Source organism: Balaenoptera musculus, chromosome 7 (assembly GCF_009873245.2).
Source record: "Balaenoptera musculus isolate JJ_BM4_2016_0621 chromosome 7, mBalMus1.pri.v3, whole genome shotgun sequence".
Taxonomy (NCBI): domain Eukaryota; kingdom Metazoa; phylum Chordata; class Mammalia; order Artiodactyla; family Balaenopteridae; genus Balaenoptera; species Balaenoptera musculus.
Window position 1 is genome coordinate 5,305,530 of NC_045791.1, and position 17,856 is coordinate 5,323,385.

Genomic DNA, 17,856 nt, shown 5'->3' on the forward strand with positions numbered 1-17,856 from the left:
CAGTCCTCGCTTGCCCGCCTCGGAGGCGGCCTCCCCAAGGCCGGAGACCTCCGTCCGGACGCCAGGTACCGGCCTGCAGCCCCGGGGTTCTGGGGCGGGGCCGCGGATCGACGCGGGCGGCGACGGCAAGAGGCGCGGCGGGGGCGGGCCGGGGGCGGGCCGGGGCGGGGCGGCGGCAGACTGCGGAGACGCGGCGGCGCGCGGGGGCGGCGCAGAGCGTTCTCGGCGCGGCGCGGAGCGGAGCTGAGCTGCGGGCGAGGGGGCCGCAGCGGGAGCGGACCGGGCCGGAGCCGAGCCGGAGCTGAGCCGGGGTCGGGCCCGCGGAGCGGGGCCCGGGCGGGGAGCAGCCATGGCGCCGCGCAGGGCCGGGGCCCGCGCCGCGCAGGGCGGCCTGGGTGCCGAGTAGCCGGGCCGGAGCGCGGGCGGCGGCGGCGGCGGCGGCGGAGGCAGCTGCGCCCGTGCCCCCCGCTCTCCAGGCCCCGCGCCCCGCGCCCGGGCCGCCGGCGATGGTGACACATGCGGCGGCGGCGCGCCGGCGGCAGGACCATGGTTGAGCGCGCCAGCAAGTTCGTGCTGGTGGTGGCGGGCTCGGCGTGCTTTATGCTCATCCTCTACCAGTACGCGGGCCCGGGACTGAGCCTGGGCGCGCCCGGCGGCCGCGCGCCGCCCGACGACCTGGACCTCTTCCCCACGCCCGACCCGCACTACGAGAAGAAGTACTACTTCCCGGTGCGCGAGCTGGAGCGCTCGCTGCACTTCGACATGAAGGGCGACGACGTGATCGTCTTCCTGCACATCCAGAAAACGGGCGGCACCACCTTCGGCCGCCACCTCGTGCAGAACGTGCGCCTCGAGGTGCCCTGCGACTGCCGGCCCGGCCAGAAAAAGTGCACCTGCTACCGGCCCAACCGCCGCGAGACCTGGCTCTTCTCCCGCTTCTCCACGGGCTGGAGCTGCGGGCTGCACGCCGACTGGACCGAGCTCACCAACTGCGTGCCCGGCGTGCTGGACCGCCGCGACCCCGCCGCGCTGCGCACGCCCAGGTGAGCGCCCGCAGCCGGCCGCGCCGTCGGCCCGGGACGGCGGGGTGCCTGCTCGCGGCCGCTCCCCCGGGCCCGGCCCTCGCCGGGCGGACCTGCGCCCACCCTCGCTCCCTGCCCTCTTGGGGACCCCACTCGCCGCGGCCCTTCTGGACCCCCTCCTCATCTCAGGGCGCCCGAGTCCCCAGATGGTCCGCCGCTCGAATCCCGCTCTCACCTCCTCTGTGCCTCTTTACTTTTCCCCACCACCCGGCGGGCTGCGCGGAGCCTGGGCTTCCCGGGGTCACCGTCCCCTGCCCGCCGCCCGTCACCTGTCGTGACCCAGCTCTGGGTCCAGGCTGGCCTGTGTCGTCGGGCGGGAAGACGGGTTCCTGTGCGAGTGTAACCCACCTGGAGTGCTCGCTTTCCTGCGCTGCTCTCACGCCCAAATCGGAAGTGAGAGAAGTGAGGTGCCTCTCCCCCTGCACCTGCGGGGCCCCCGGCCCGCCAGCCTGCCTCGAGAGGGCTGGGGAGGAGCTGCCAGCGAAGGGGGCTGGCTCTGCCGTGCCCAAGTGTGCAGGTAGAACAAAGGCCCAAGTGTCCCCTGGGGCTGGGGGCAGGGGGAAGGCAGTGCCGCCGGCCCCTGCGAGTTGGGCCAGAACCAGGCGCAAGCTCGCTCTGCAAGAGCAGGAGGCCTAGGGCAGGTGGGGGGAGCTGAGCTGGCGGGGGGCACCTGTGCAGCCAGGCGCCTTCCCTGGGGGCCCCCGTTACTGTGGAGGTTGGAAGCACAGGGCTGACCTGTGTTGGGGGACAGCTCTCCAGGGAAGCGCTTTGTAGCCAGAAACACTCTCTCTCTCTCTCCCCACGGTGCTGGGTTTCCAAGGGTTAAACTTGGCAATCTTCTTCTGTTCACGTGGGTGCCCTGCGGGGCCTTCTCCCCGAGATGCCTGGGCTGGGAAGGTCCAGAAAGGAGGTCTTCTTGCCGGCCTTTTGTTTATCTTCCTCGTTTGCCTTAAGAGTGCGTTCGCGGGCAGGATGGGCATCGGGGAGCTGCGTGACCCGTGTAGCTGAGTTCGTCAGCACTCCTGGGTTGAAGGTGCAAGGTCTCGGTGTGCTTGGATGATGAAGCCTTGGTATCCGGCCAGCTCGGAGCTCTCCCTGCTCAGCCCTGCAGTCCTCCTGTTGTCTTTCCCAGATGGTTAGGAAATTGGGGCCATGGAGCTGCGGGGGGGGGAGTGTCTTCCCACTTTCGCTTGGCTGTCCCCCCACCAACAGCAGCTCCCAGCCTGAGAGGTGATGTGCTGGGTGCCTTAAGGCTATATGGCTACCGGTAGCCAGACGCGGCCTGTTCAGGGGCCCTTGAAGCATTGCTTCCCACCCAGCACTTGGTCTGATCTGCATAGATGCACTTTCCAGGCCTCGTACCATCCCCTCACCCCCTCGCTCCCCAGGGTCCTGCCACTCTGTGCTAGACTGAGCTGGGCCTGGGGGCTTGCAGCCACTTGCCCATCTATCCTTCTGCCCACCAGGGCTGCAAGCCCCCGGCACTGGGCACTAAGCAACCCACATAAGCCCAGGTGGGCACCTCTCTGCCTGCAGGAGTGCGGGTGTGGAGGGCGGAACCGTCCTGTCTGCCAAAGGCAATTAGGTCTCGAGAGCCCGGAGGGGAGAGGGTGCAGACCTCACTCTAGGCACTGCCGAGGGGCCTGAGTCAGGCTTGCCACCAGACGTGGCCTCGACCCTCGTTTGCCACCTGGACACTCATCCTACAACCCCATCTCCCGAGGCTGATTTTCTCTTTGGGTCACCAGGGTGAAGGGCCCCTGGCGTCCCTTCTCCAGAGTCTGTCCTCCAGAGCAGGAGGCCCCGCTGCCCCTACAGACAGGCGCGGAGGAAATGGGGAAGCGGCCAGGGCCTCCGGGTGCTGCACGAGGGTGGGTGCGTGTGGCAGGGGTGGAAGACTCCGTGCGCGGTCCGCGTGGTCCACGTGCGTGGTCAGCCGTGGCTCCCTCCTGCCGCGGTGGGGAAGTTGCTGAGCTCAGCAGCTGCTGGCCGTGGAGGAGGGGTTTCCAGGGCTCTCGGGAGGCCCGCCTTCTGCCATCCGCTGGAGGAGTGGGCTGTGCCACCAGGCAGGTGACAGAGCCTTGCTGGCCTTCCGTGTCACTCTCCCTGCCTCTCCCTTCAGTTCTGGTCCAGGCGCTAGGTTGATGGCGTTTTTAATGAGCTTCCTGGAGGGGCCAGGGTAGTCTTGGCTTTCTGTGTTTACAAGCCTGTGTGCTCCCCTGGTCTGGGGCTGGGCCAGAGCGCTGGGGGTTCATGAGGCAGCTCCCCCACTGCCCAGGGACCCAGCACCCAGAGGGACGGTGGCAGTGCCCAGCCCCCATGGGATGCCTGCTGTCGGGTGACTCGGGTGTTGCCCTTGCCCTCCTTCCCGCCCTCCCCACGGCCCTGTGGTGTTGGAGCGACCGCCTGGCTGGTGAACTGAGGAGTGACATGGCACTTTGGGGTCTGGGCCTGGGCGAGAGCCCTGTCTTCCTCCTCTCCGGTCCCCAGGGCCAACCACCTTGCGGGGTCGGGGTGGGGGGTGAATGTCTTCCCGCTGTGAGGTATGCTTCTAGAATCTCTCCACCGAGCCTCTCCCAGCTCCTGGTGCCGGCGTCCGCGGGGCTCTGGGGCCTGCGGTGCGGAGAAGTGAGGGTTTTCATGGCTCCCGCGCCTCCCCGCCAAACGCCGTCAGCCGGGGTAGTTCTGAGATGGGCGTGCATCGAGGTGACAAATGGAGATGGACAGGTTTCCAGCGTTTTGCTGGAATATGGTTTGGAACTTCCAGCATCTGTGAGCGCTTCCTGGTGTGGAAGAGAGGAGCAGGTGTGTGATAAAGCGCTGGCAGGTCCCTGTTTCGTCCTGTGTCCAGCAAGGGAGCTGCCACACCTGCTGGCATCTGCCAGGAACGCTTGTAAGGCCCCCAGGGAGGCCTGGCCTCAGGCAGGTGGCCGACTGTTGCCAAGGGCCACTTTGGTTAGAGTGTGTCAGTGCCCCGTGCTGCCATTCACCTCGTAGGGTCGGGATGGCGCTCCTAAGGTCCAAAACGTCCCTCCTTCCTCTTCGCGTCGGCCTGAAGGAGACGGAAGAGGAGACACGGTTAGGGTCTTGCCTCGGTTGCCCTGGAAATGCCCCTAAAATCGTGTAGGCTTCATTTGGAGCCACAGAGGGCATTTGGGACCCGAGTATGGCTTCCAGGCCACCTTCATGGGGTCCTCTCTGCAGGTGGACTCCCAGCATCCTTGATCTTAGCCGGCAGAGGCCGTGCTTCCTTGTAGGAGGAAGGCATCTTAGTGTCAGTCCTGCAGCCTCACTCTGGTCGCACACCCTCCCGCCACCATCCTGAGTCCTGTCTGGTTTCAGAAATCTGCTGGTGCCACCAGCTGAGCCTGTGCCACCCTCAGTGCAGCACGCCCTCCTGCCTACCACTGCTCACCAAGCTCCTCCTCTCCCTTCAGCCTCAGCTTTGCCGCCCCTTCCTTCAGGAAGCCTTCCCAGATAGCGCCCCGTTGCCTTAGGTGCCCTTGGCCACTCTCCATCTGCCATCCTGGCGTGTCCATGGCATGTTGGCACTGGCCAGAGGCCGAACGGGTGCTGCCTACATGTGGCACCAACAAGAACGTTCACCTCTTGGTCTTGCAGCCTCTCCGGGAGCTGCAGTCAGCGTGCCCTTCCCCCATGCGTCCTGTGGTGAGTCAGGTTCAAGGAGACAGTCTTGAGTGCAGTGCTGGTCCCAGAGAACCTCAGGGGCTTCTCAGTGGGCCCAGCCAGCTTAGCTTGGAGCATTTCTATGGCACCGGACGACTTGGCTTCACAATCACATCCTTACGTGCAACTAAGGGACAAAACCTGCATTTACCTGCAGTGGGGCAGATGTTACCCAGAGCACATGACAGAGACCAGTGAACAGGGCCCGGCCACCTGAAGGAATCGCCCGGAGAGGTCTTGGGTTGAGACGGAAGGAATCTAAGGTCAAGAAATTCAGAGTTAGATTTTCTTTAAAAATGAACAAACAACCAAAAAACCTCTTCTTTTTAAGCAAATGCGTGAGAAGACAAACTTTCAAATGATTTACCGGCGATCATTTTAAATGAAGCCCTGGCTTGTGAAATCATCAGGCTCTACAACTCATGTTCTCCTCAAAGCACCACAGAACTTGCAAGACCAGGGCTTCCTGTCCTCCTAGGCGCTTCCCTTGTAAAACCCGGGGCAGTGCAGAGTGGGCTGGACACGGTGCAGGGGCTTGTGTGCCCCCACCCCGGGTCAGAGAGCCTTCCCAGTGGGTGCAGCTCCCAGCCCTGGGGCCCGGGGGCTGGTGAAGCCCCTGGTCTTCGTGGAATCAGTCAGGGTCTCTTTCTCAGTGGCAGGACTGAGAGGTGGGGCTGCTGCCCTGGGAGAGTGGCAGGCCATCAGCGGGGGCCTGGCTTTGTCATCCTTAAGGGACACTGAGTCTTTTCGTTTCATATGCTTCTCGTTTTTGTTATAAAGTAATGACTGTAGTAGATAATTGGCAGTAAAGTATAAAAAAGGAAAGTTACTGTATTCTCTATGCATACCTTTTTTTATTATAATTGGAACTATAACGTAAATAGTCTACAGATGTTGTTCTGTGTCACTAAAAACAATAATTTAGTGGCTACAGGTGACTCACCTCTGGGTGCACCATAGTTGGTTCTCCTCTGGTGTTGAATGTGCAGGTTTCCCATTTCTGGTTCCTGTAAGTAACAGTGCAGTGGACATCCTTGTACATAAAGTATTTTTGCATACCCCTGACTTCCTTTGGAAATTCCTAGGTGTGGAATTTCTGAGTGGAATAGTCGGAATGTTTAAATGCTCTCAATGTAAATATTAAATTACTTTACACCTTATTTTGTAGCCAAGTATGGTATTTGAGTACTCATCTCGTTGGTATTCAATATTGTTCTGGGTTTAAAGAGTTTACTTTCTTCAGTGAGCAAACTGTCTGTATCTGGTTTTTATTGAAAAGTCCCACCTGACAAGTGCACCCTTGAGGGTGGCCCATCACTTTGTGGGGGGGGGAACAGGGCTGTACCCAGCCACCCTGAATGCCGGCCCGTCTGGTCACAGATGTGTGCATTTCACCCCTGCCCAGAGAGCAGGTGCAGTTCTCTGCCATCTGGGGCCAAAGGGGAGGGGTAAGCGGCCGTGGGGGCCTGAGTTGGGGGAGCCAGGGTCACAAAGGGAAGGGTGCAGACAGGAGGTTGGCTCTTGTCCCGACTGCTCCGCGGGTACTTGGAATGGGCTATCTCATTTCCCCCTCCCCACTCCCACAAAGCACGTGTGACAGTTGTCCCCATTTTCCCCGCAAGGAAGTCAAGGCCCAGAAAAGTTAGGAAGCTGACATCCCGACGTCTGTCTGTCCTATGGCCCGTGTGCCCCGTGCAGCCCTCCCCCTTGGTGCCCCCAGCTGGGGAGACCAACCTCGGTGAGAACCGCCACCAGCCACCAGCCGTTGCGTCTGTCCCGTCTGGGGCCGAAGGGCTCCCGAGACCCTGGGCGGACACGGGCGGTTTCACGTGCAGATCTGGGTAGTCGGTGCATTGGAGAACATCTGGCAGTCTTCGCCCCTGCAGTAGCAAGACGGGACTCAGGCCACACCCTCCTGGCTCTGGCAGGGCAGCGCGGAGGGGCTGCGGGGGGCGTCGGCGCTGCTGACAGCCGAGAGCAGGCGAGGCTCGGGGACTGCCGGCAGAGTGGGGGCTGCCGGCGCAGCGGGGGCTGCCGGCGCAGCGGGGCCGGCGCCTCCTGCCGCCGCCCCTCCTGGGTGACCGCGTCCTTCTCAGGTGGTCCTGGTCCTGTAGCTGCCAGCCCCACCCCCAGCCCTGCCGGAAGGGCTGTGGAATTCAGGCCAGGACGTGATTCAGCTGGTCTGCGGGGAGGACGGGAAGGGAAGGGGGCACAGGCCCTCCTGACAAGGTGATCTCCCTGGTGGGCACTTACAGCCGTGTGGATGCGTCTTGTGGCCGACCCGCTCTCGTCTTCTCGGGCCCGTCCTTTGGCCTCGCCGGCCGGCACTCACAGGTGGGCAGGCGCGTTTGCAGGGTCTCCATCTCTCAACACTCTTACTCCTGCTTTTTCCAGAACTCAGCGGGCTCTTTCTCTTCCTGTTACATTTTTGCTGTCAGTTTGGTTTGGGTTTTTTTTTTTGGGGGGGGGGGGTAATATTATGCAGAAAAAAGGTCCTAAGCACAAAAATAGGCAGGCACACGAGTGGTGACAGAAGGAGGTGTGACCTGTGGCATCGGAGGGATTTGGAGGAGGCACCTCCGCGTGGGGTTTTACAGGATCATTAGGAGTAGAGACGGGAAGCAGTGCTCTGGAACCACGGTGACTCACGTCGTCTGAGACCCACAGCCAGTCACAGGGACAAATGGTAACAAGAGGGCAGTGGGGACAGGGAGGCCGTGTGCGTGGACAAGGGTGTCCAGTCTGTCCCCGAAGGCAGGCCTGTCACTTCCTGGCTGTGGGACTTGTGGCCTAATCTCTCTGTTCCTCCCGGGGTAAAATGTCCCCTCCCTGGTGTGGTGTTGTCCCAAGCCCCCAGCTTCCAGGCCCTGTTATTTTGGAAAAGCATTGCGTGGCCACATTCACACACCAGAGAGCTAACAAGCTGCGCCCAGGCTGCCTGACCCGGGTGGGCACTGTTGGAGGACATCAGGGTCAGTGGGGGGGCTGGGCCCAGGGAGGAGGTGTCCAGCCGCTGGAGACCGCACACATCCTGCCCCAGCCTTGGTTTAGACCTGGGGTCTCTCTTCCTTGATGGGGGAGCAGAAACCAGCCAGGGCGGCCCTGCTATCCCACTGCCAGCGAGGCCCCCGGCCAGGCTCCCGGCCGGCTCTGTGGGTGCTGGCAGCTTTGCTGAGGACACGCAGCCCCGCGGCTGGCCGGCGGCCTTTCCCTGCAGCGCTGCCTGCGTCCGTGTCTCTCGAGGCTCCTCCAGGACAGCTGGGCTGTTTGGAGGCCCCGCCCCGCCCTAGCTGTTGTTCTGTTCACTCGCTCAGCCAAGCACCCAGGGTCTGGGGCCTCGGCTTACCAGGCGCTGCCTGCAGGGACTGACACACCCTGAGTTCTGCAAGGCCTCCACAGGAGCTCCTGAGCCCTCTCTGGGTGCCCGGGGCTCAGGCTCCGGGGCAGGGCGGAGGCGCGTGGGGACTTGGCTCTTGGGTTCCTTCCGAGAAGCCCAGGCAGCAGCTCTGGGCCCCAGCAGGCCCGACTGGGAACCAGAGGAGGAGAGAGGAGCCCCTGGCAGCCTCTCTCACCTTGTGTCTGGAGCCAGTGGGTCTCGTGGGCACAGAGAAACAGCCCCCTGAGCCTCGGTTTCCCCATCTCTAAAATGGGGATATGGAGCTTGTCATTTGGTTCAGTGGAGGAACCCAGTGTCCTGTTACCCATGACCTCCTGTGACTTCCTGGGCCCTCCACCCCAGTTTGTGTCCATGTCCTGTTGGAGCCGTGGCCACTCGTAACCCCGTAGAATTCTGCAGTCCAGGGGTGAGTGCAGGCCTCACTGCCCAGGGGTGGGGCCCATGTCCTCACCTGTATGGGGCGGCTGTCAGCAGCTTCCCTCAGCGCAGAGTGAGGGAGGGGGTGGGCCTGGGGCACTGTGAGAAAGTCTGGCCTCCTGGCCGCCCATGAGCCTCTGTTACATGGGTAAAAGGTCCCAGGGTCGGGGTAGGGGTGGGGCATCAGAGCAAATCAGTAATCATCTGGAAGGGTAGTAACTAGAGACATTAAAACTCTGGAGTTAATTGTTTACAAAGCTGTAGAGTTGAAGGAAGTCAGTGGTGCAGGGGACCCACCCGCCTTGGTCACAGACAGGAGCTGGGACCCCAGCCTCTCTGCAGGCCAGGTTCCTCCACAGAAGTTGTGCTCGCCTGATGCACCAGGGTGGACACCTGAGCTCCTGAGTCAGAGCCGTCTGGGTTCCCTGCTCCCCACCTGTGTACACGTGATACTCTGAGCCACGTTTTCTCCACCTGCCTGTAGAGCCGTGGGAGGACTCGGGGGACATGCCGGACCCCAGCAGGTGGTCAGCTCCAAAGGGTCTCTCCACCCTCGATGATAAGGAAGGACAGAGGGCACCTCTGGGCCCCCCAGCAGTGAGGGAGCAGGAACAGCGGGCGGCCAGGCCCTGCCTCAGCCCGGGAACCCTGTCTCTGTACCAGGGGTGGTGGCAGAGCAGGGGAGGGGGCCCAGACTTGGAGCCGCACCAGCCGGCTTGAATCCCGGTTCTGCCACCTGCGAGCTCTGTGACTTCTGTGCCTCGGTTTTCCCATTTGTGAAATGGGCGTAGTGACAGTGCCTGTCTCATAGGTAGGAGCTTGCAATTATGCCTTGTTGCTGGGGACTCTTTTTTTTACAAGAGGCTACAGTGCCTCCCCTCTCTCCGGGGACAGGGCACAGCCCTTCAGAGCCAGCTGGGAGCTCGGCTCCTGTCCCCACTCTGAGCTGGTCAGCTCAGGGGTCAGCAGGGCACTTCCCTGGCAGCAGCTGAAGTCTAGGCACTAAGCTGGGTTTCGGCCATGGGGTTCTCCTGCTCACCCCAGGCTGTGGCATTGGGAACCCCCTGTTCCTTCCTGCCTGTGCCCACTTGACAAAGGGGCTTGTTCGCTCCCTGGGTCTCCAGAAGGCCCCTGCCTTCCTGTAAGCATGGCCTGTGGGGACAGTGCAGGTTGGTCCTGCTGTGCGGGCAGCTTGCCCGCCTACCCCGCTGAGGACCTGGAGACCCAACCAAGAAGAGCTCAGTGGTGAGGGGAGGGAGGGGCAGAAAGGCCAGGTGGGTCCCACGGCCTTACTCCTCTCCCCTCCCTGGGCCCCCGTCTGCCCTGGCCCTGGGCTGCGGTCACCCACCCACGGGCATCGACGGGAGGGGAGCGGCGGGCAGGCTCGTGTGTTCACGTGGTGATCACCGTGAGCTGAGCCGCCAGCACCTCTGCCCCCCCCCCCACCACCATGTTCCTTGCATCCTCTTCTATGCTTTCACTCACTGCAAACACATGTATCCCTTGCACAGCACACGGCACCGTTGCGTGTTACACACTGTACTTGACCTTCTGTTCCTCGCTTCCTTCACTAGGCCTTGTTGTTGAGATTTATCTGTGTTGGTCCATGACACGCATATTTAATTCATTGACTGCTGGGTTTGTCTAGACACATCTTTTTTCCTGGGCTTTGTTCTGAGAGCAGATGGGAGGCATGTTTCACAGACCAGGTGATAGTGACCAGGCTTGCCCATCCTCCCCCCGTGCTCAGCTCTGCCAGCGCTCCCCAGACAGGCTCCACTGACACACACACACACACACACACACACACACACGCACACACCCCGCCCCAGCCATGCCTGAGGTCCCCACCATTCGGCCTGTCGGGTGCTGCCATTTCTGCCGAGCCAGCAGCCATGAGCTGGTCCGCTATGGTCTTAGCACATGTTTCTTGTCCCCTAACTGGGTGAGACGGGCATCCTGTTGTGTGGTTACTGGCTGCTGAAGTTTCCCCCAGCTGGTTACCTGCTCACATCTTTGGGCTGTTTCTCCCCGAGAGGTGGCTTGTCCTCTTTGTGTGTCCTGGTATGAAGTTCTGTGCGTGGTGTGCTTGACAGGCATCTCCTCTTGACTGTCCTTCCCCTGCCTGTGGGTCTGGGCATTTGGTTTACCGGCGCCTGTACTGGGACGGGCTGGGTGGGCCAGGCATGCCCTTGCCCTTCAGCCAAGTGCACGTGCAGGGGAGGAAAGGGAGCGTGCCTGCTGACCCCTGAACCCCTCCGGGACGCCCTTGTGCTGGGGGATCAGTCAGAAGCCCGGAAGGTTGAATGAGCGGACAGGTGGCCAGCTGACCGGCCGTCCTCCCTGCAGCAGGAGCACCCCCAAGGCCTTCCTCAGAAGTCCTGAGCAGTGCCCGGGGCCGCAACTGCACAAGCCCAGAAAGCCAAACAGTAGGCAGTCCTCCTGCATCTCACTCCCATCAGCCCTGGTTTGTTGAGTTGGAAGAAAGGATCCTGCAGCCAGAACCAGAGCCTGCAGCCCACTGCTGTAAAGTCATGGGCCCTCCCTTCCCCTCCTGATGGAAATCTGGGCAGGGCTTTCCCAGAGTGAGGCCTGCCTGTGTCACGCCCCAGCCGGGTGCCTGCTCCCCAGTCTGCAGCAGTCACCCCCCGGGCTTAGCCCTGCATGGCCCTCCTCTGGAACAGAGCTTCCTGCATCCTCCTGGAAAGGCAAATGGGGGCAGGGCAGCCTTGGAACGCAGCAAACGCCCCCTCCAGGCCCCACTTGGCCCCAGCCCATATTTGCAGCATTTGCTCCTAGACCACCTCCCCAACCCGGCCTGGGAGGGGTGGCCCGCAAATCGCCGTCCATCTGAGAGGCAGCTCCTGCCAGGGTTCCCAGGGCCCCAGGGACAAACACAGCACGCATTTGTGGCCCTTGAGCAGTGGGTGAGCATCTCCCCTCTGCCTTACGAGCTTTAAAGGCTCACTTGTAAATATTTACTTCCCTGGAGTGCTGGTGTCCTTGGAAAATGAGGACCTGCAAACACAGAGGTTCTGTGTTTGCATCAGTGCAACAGGAAGCGGGGTCGGGTGTCGTCCCAGAGCAGTGAGGGTGTTCTGTGAGTCCTGGGTCACGTTCCCTGTTAGGGAACCTGACCACGGCCGGGGAGGGAGGGGCTGGGGAAGGCTCTGATCTCTGTGCGCCCCACTTACAGGGTGCTGTGCACCGTGCTGGGGGCGGGGTGAGCAGGTGTCCTCGCCCGGAGGACACAGTCTGGGAACAATAAGTGGCCGTGACCAACAGCCACACTGGGTGCCAGGCCTTCCTCACTCCCACCTCACTGTCAGGGCCCCGCTTTGCAGATGAGGAAACCGAGGCTCTGAGAGCCTAAGTAACTTGTCACCACGGTCACACGTGGCAGAGCTGGGATTCATACTTGGCCTGTGGTCCCAGGGTTTCCTGTTAAGCCCTCCTCATAACAGGGAGCGGGCAGGGTCCCCCAGGAGGGGAGAGCCAGGTGTCACCCAGGCGTAGGGTTCAAGCTCGCCACGCTGCCTGCCTGCGCGGGAGGGTGCCGTGGCTGCTTGGAGGGTGGGCTTTCTCAGCAGCCTAAGATGATACAGGGTCCCGGAGGGAGGCCCCGAGTGACCGCCGACCCCCTCCTCCTTGGGGCCCCGCCGCATGAGTGGCCGCCCGCCGGAAACAGCCGAGCCATTAGGTCTGACGTGTCACTCCCCGGGGGGGAGGGGATCGATGCAGGTGGAACCAGAGCAGGCGGAGCAGTTGGTCTCCCAGGGGTTTGGAGGTTTCTGATGTCACCCGTGAGGAGGGGCCCTGCTGGGCAGGCGCAGAGCTGGAGAGCAGGGGGGCCGTGGAGTGAGAGCACGCTTCCCGCCCGCCCGGGGCACCACGGCCTCGCCTGCCCAGCCTCGCGGCCTTGCTACGGTGCTCTTCCCCTAGCCACTGCACCCCTGCCCCCCAGCCTCTGTCCCGCAGGAGAGGCCGCAGCTCGGGCACATGCCAGCACCCTCCGTTCCCTCAGCGAGCGGGTCGGCAGGCCAGCAGGTCCGGGCACCATGTCTTGCTCAGACAGGTCCAGACGGGAGGCTGCTTGGTGGCCCACGGTGCGGACCCTGCAGAAGTTGAGGGCCTACCGAGCCCTGCTTCCAAACCAGCATCCCGCCGTCAGAAAGCCCAGGCCTGGGAGGAGAGCTCTGTCCCTTTGCTTTCCTGGAAGCTTGGCTGGCAGAGCGCCCAGCGGGAAACATGTCTGTCAAATCGGAGGCAGTCACGTTTCAGCCAAGTGGGTCAAAGGCAGGCAGTGGGATTGGTGGCGGCCCCCGCCCTGAGCAGGAGCAGACCCCTGTCCTCAAGCATCGGGTCGGAAGGGGGCCTGGCGGGCGTCAGGCAGGACTCGCCACGGGGCACGGAACGCACGCCAGGCCCGCAGGGGCCCAGGACGCGCGCGCGGAGGAGGACCCTCGCCCCCTTGGCCCGCCCGAGCCCGACAGCCGGCGCCTTGGGCCCCTCACCCCACAGTAGCCGTCCTCGGGGCCAGCGCTTCCCACGAGACCCTCCCTGGGCACAGAGCAGTTGCAAGGAGTTGACACAGCTCCCCACGGGCTGAGGGCCACCCCCGGCAGCGGGGCGGGGGCCGTGCTCGCCCGGCAAGGCTGAGGGAGCCCCAGCAGTCCCTCTCACCCTCCCCCAGCCTGAGCCCTGCTGTCTCTGGTCACCTGTCCCTCTGCTGGTCAGGCCAGCGGAGGCCTGAGGTGGTGTCGGCCGTGGAGGGGCTGTCCCGGAGCTGCTGGGGGCGCTGACTGGCCCCAAGGTGGGCCGGAGACGGGCTGGCAGGCAGGGGTGGTGGCCTCCTGCAGAGCCTGGCGGCCGGCGCATCCCGCGAGCTGCTCCGGGTCTCTGCCAGAGGAAGTGCCCTTCAGAGGGTCGGTGTGTTAGCGCAGAGCCTGGGGGCGGTGGCCTCCCCCAGCCCTGAGCCCTGGCCACAGAGCTGGCACACGAGCCTGAGCCTTGGGGGCCGGCAGCTGTTGCCTGCTGAGCTAGCACAGAAAACCCCAGCCTTGACCGCCCGGAGCTCTGTGCATGGACCCCTCTGAGTCTTTTTAAATTCGTTCAGTGGGTTTCAATGGAGCCCTCGCTCTGTGCAGTCTCCAGAAGGACACTGGCGTGGGATCCTGGCCCCCAGCCCTCCCTTCCAGGGCCGCCCAGCCGTGTCTGCGACGGGTGCCCAGCTGTATCCGACGGGCAGCCAGGTGTGGGAGGGCCCGGGGGTCGCAGCATCCAGCATCCCCCTTGGGTTGTGCTTGCGGCCCGCCTCGAGTTCCCAGGGCAGTGTAAGGGCCTTGGCCCCTCGGGTGGCGACTCCGCCATCCGTCGGCCAGGCCTCACTCTGGTTTTCTCCAAGTGACATCACGTCGGGGTCCCTTCACACACACGCCCTGCTCTGCCCCAGTCTCAGTGCAGCCTGGACCCCCAGTCACTCTGCCGGCCTCTGGGTACTTGGCCCTGGCTTGCGGGGACCAGTGGGCACAGGTACTGTCCCAGGTGCGCCGAGAGGTGGCTCCACTCTTCTCCTGTTACCGGTGGGGAAGCAGAGGTACGGAGAGGTCAGGCGACTTGCCAGAGGTCCCGTGGCTCGGGCAGCAGACCCGAGTGTCCTGGAGCCCCGTCTGTACCACCCACACCCCTGGCTGCAGCTGCTTGGCAGTTGTGTTTCTGGAGCCAGTCCTCAGAGAGGGGGCGATGCCCTGGTGGGCCGCCAGTCCTGCCCCAGGGAGCAGCGACTTACTGAGGGAGGGCCATCACGGGAATGCGGCCAGCATCCTGGCAGAATCAGAGGGCGCCCAGAGGCAGCCCGGTCGGTCCCACGTGCAGCAAAAAGGAAGCTCAGGGTTGTGGGAAATTTAGTGCTAGAGCTGAAAACTGTTTTTTAAATATTTGCCTTCCGTTCTTTCTTCCTACAACAGAAGCACATACCGTAGCTCGGGAGCCGGCCCAGGAGTCATGGGGCCCAGACGGGGCGTCCTCCTCTTGCTGCGCCTCTCTGGGGAGGCCTCGCTCGGAAGCAGCAGCGCCAGCCTAGAGTGCGGGCCTGGCTGGAAGCCTCCGTGCTGCGGCCCCACTGTGCGCGGCGAGGGGCCGTGCGGTCTGGCAGCCCTCTGGGTTCCCGGGTGCTGGGTGAGAGACAGGATTGCCTTCGTGGGTCGGGCGGAGTGTTTTCCGGTCCACTGGGGCTCGACTTTATCCAGGGAGAGGATGGTGGGCACGTGGAGGGGCTGGCATTCTGCCCCCCGCCCCGCCCCGCCCTCAGGCCCAGCTGGGACCTCTGAGTGGTTCTGGCTGGGGAGGCCGTGGCCAGCTGAGCCCCGAGGACTCACTCGGCCATGGTTTCCACTGGTGTTGGAGGATGCCATGGGGGCCAGGCTCTGGCGGGCAGGGCCACGGCCTTGAACCTGCACACGTGTCCCCGAGGTGGGAACGAGCCCCTCCACCTCGGTCCCGCGCACAGACGGTGCACACGACCGGCAGCTCCTGGTCCGACGCCCGCTGAGTCTCCACCCGGCTCCCAGCCCCTCCTGCCCCGACGCCTGCCGTGCACACCACCAGGGCAAAGCTGACAGGCCGCCGCCACGGGGAGCGTGCCTTGGCCCCAGCTCTAGTTTGGAGGCCTTTTTTGAGGTGTCTGGTCCACGTCAGGCCAGCCACAGGCCATCCTCCACCGCCCAGAGCGGCGGCCTCGGGCTGGGGCTGGACTTCCTCAGGGGCACGGGGTCCCCTCCCCAGGGAGAGGGCGGGGTGAGGGGCCGGGGGCCCCCCGGGGCTGACCCCGGGCCGCGCGAGGCACCCACGCTGCCACGCAGCCACCCCACCCGTTCCCGGTCACACGCCCGCGCACACCCCCGGCAGCAGCTCGCGCTGTGGGGCAGCGGTGACCCAGAAACGTCCTGGAACGAGAATCCTTTCTTCCTTACAAGTGGTTGGCACTTTGAGACATTTCCTCCCCTGTGAAATTCCTACCCGCTAGCCCCCTTTAAGAGCCGAGTGGTTTTTCCACCCTGTGGCTGGGCCACCCCTTCATCCCTGCCACCTCCGAACAGGCCAGGACATTAAGGAAACGTGTGCTCATGGGAAATTCGCTGTAGTTTTAGAAGTGCGGGCAGGGGGCAGCCTGGAGCTGAGCCCTCAGCCCCCTGCCCCCAGAGAGCTGGGAGGGCCGGGCCCTGGGCTTTGCAGGAGGCTGTCATGGGCTGGAAGACCAGACCCCCGGGACAGCTGGCCCTTGGCTCCCTGCCTTCTTCCTCCTGGCCTCCCAGGAGGAGGGACCCTGGCTGATGACAGTGACAGCAGTCCTGGTTTCTCGGGCAAGCGTGACGGCGCGGGACACGAGGTAACAGCAGGCCTTGGAATTAGCCGCGGGAACTCGGGGTCAAAATCTTCCTTGAGGGGGTCCCTGGAGAAGTCCCCCCATTTTGTGGAAGGTGTAAAAGGAGGGGGTCCTGGAGTCCGTTTGCCAGGCAGAGCCGGGCAGAGCTCACCTGGCTGGGGTCTGATGTCCTGTGCTGCCCCGGCCTGGGCCCCGAAAGGGAAACCTGGGTGTTGGGTGTGGATAGGAAGAGGCCAGCAGGACCCCTGGCCGAGCCCTCCGGCCCCAGCCTCTGCCTGGCAGTTGGGCAGTGTTTGCAGGGCCAGGGGCGGGTGAGAGGCCGTGAGCTTCTGTGCACCGTAGCCCCCGCCCCAGCCTCTGCCTGGCAGTTGGGCAGTGTTTGCAGGGCCAGGTGAGAGGCCGTGAGCTTCTGTCCACCATAGCCCCCGCCCTGTTGGACTCTGTCCCACCGACAGCCGGGGTCCCTCAAGACAGGCTTGGGCCACCGTGACTCTTTGCTGAGAGGACCTGACCCAGAGTAGGTCGTGACCTTCAGAGACAGACTAGCTCAGGCCCCCTGTGTTGTGGCCTCGGGCAAGTGTGACCAGTCTGTGCCTCGGTTTCCCCATCTGTAAAATGGGGTCCGTGCTGCTCTCTCCGATTCCCCTGGGGGTGGGAAGTGCGGCCTGCTGGGGTGCCTGGCGCCCAGGGAGGGCCCCGGAGGAGAGGGCACTGCCGCTGTCCCTTCTGTCCACCCTCGTGTCCCAGGTTTGGGATCAGGGAATCCTAAAAGGACCACCCGTGGTTTCCCCGTCGCCCTGGGCTCACGGTCTTTGTCGCGTTGACTTCGTGTGTTTGTTGAGAGCGCTGCGGGGGCCGGCGGGGCAGAGGCCTGGCTGCGGCAGCCGTGAGCCTCTGCAGCCCCACCTCACGGGCGGTTGGGGCGAGGGTCCCCAGCATCAGCGTGGAGTGTGGGGGGCGGCTGTGTGCCCCTGTCCCCACCGGGCGAGGCAGGTGCTTGCTGCGCCTCTGCTGTCTGGCCAAAGAACAGAAGTGGGGTTCTCAGCCGGGTCACGCCTGAGGCTGGTGCCCTGGTCTGGTCTTTGGTCCTGTCACCGCCCCCGCCCCCCCCCCGAGAGGGCTGAGGGAGTTCCCCACCCACCGTGGTGGGGGCCGGTTTAGACTGGGCAGGCTCCGTTTGTCACCCCATCACTGCGGGTCCCCTGGAGCGGCTGTACCCAGAGGAGGGCCTCCTTTCCTGAGAAGCTTGCTGTGGTTTTGCCCAAGACTTGCTCAGCCCAGGGCTGGCTGCAGACGCTCCGTTGTAGGAGAGACTTTTTTTTTTTGATTGTGCTAACGTGTGCATAACATAAAATTTACCGTTGTAACCATTTTTAAGCGGACAGCTCAGTAGCATTAGGTGCGTTCACATTGTTGTGCAGCCATCACCACCCCCCGTCTCCAGAACATTTCCGTCTCCCACAGCTGAAACTCTGTACCCGTTAAACACCCTCCCACCCAGCGCGTTACAACCACCCTTTTACTCTCTGCTTTTATGAGTTTGACTCCTCTAGGGACCTCATATAAGTGGACTCATGCAGAATTTGTCCGTTTGTGACTGGCTTATTTCACTTAGCATAATGTCCTCAAGGTTCGTCCATGCTGTAGCACGTGACAGAATTCCTTTCCTGTTTAGGGCTGAACAACACGCCATTGTACGCATATACGTCATTTAGCTTTTCCATTTTTCCTTCGATGGACGCTCGGGTTACTTCCACCTCTTGTTCCTTTGAATAACATTGCTGTGAATGGGCCTGCAGATAGCTCTTCGCGTCCCTGCTTTCCATTCTTTTGGTATCTATCTAGAAGTGGAATTGCTGAATCACGTGGTAATTATACGTTCTAATTTT

General features: G+C 63.1%; 1 protein-coding gene across 4 annotated transcripts in view; it reads left to right on the forward strand.

The window, feature by feature from the left end:
* The first annotated feature begins 251 nt into the window (after positions 1-251).
* HS6ST1 (heparan sulfate 6-O-sulfotransferase 1) overlaps positions 252-17,856 on the forward strand; it is a 44,051-nt gene continuing 26,446 nt past the window's right edge. For all 4 annotated transcript variants that reach the window (XR_005020616.1, XR_005020618.1, XR_005020617.1 and 1 more), the window contains exon 1: positions 252-1,043. Coding sequence is in view for 1 of the 4 variants with exons in the window: in XM_036857996.1 (XP_036713891.1) it covers positions 517-1,043 (527 nt within the window). In the remaining 3 variants the exon portion in view is untranslated. The remainder of the gene's footprint in view (positions 1,044-17,856) is intronic.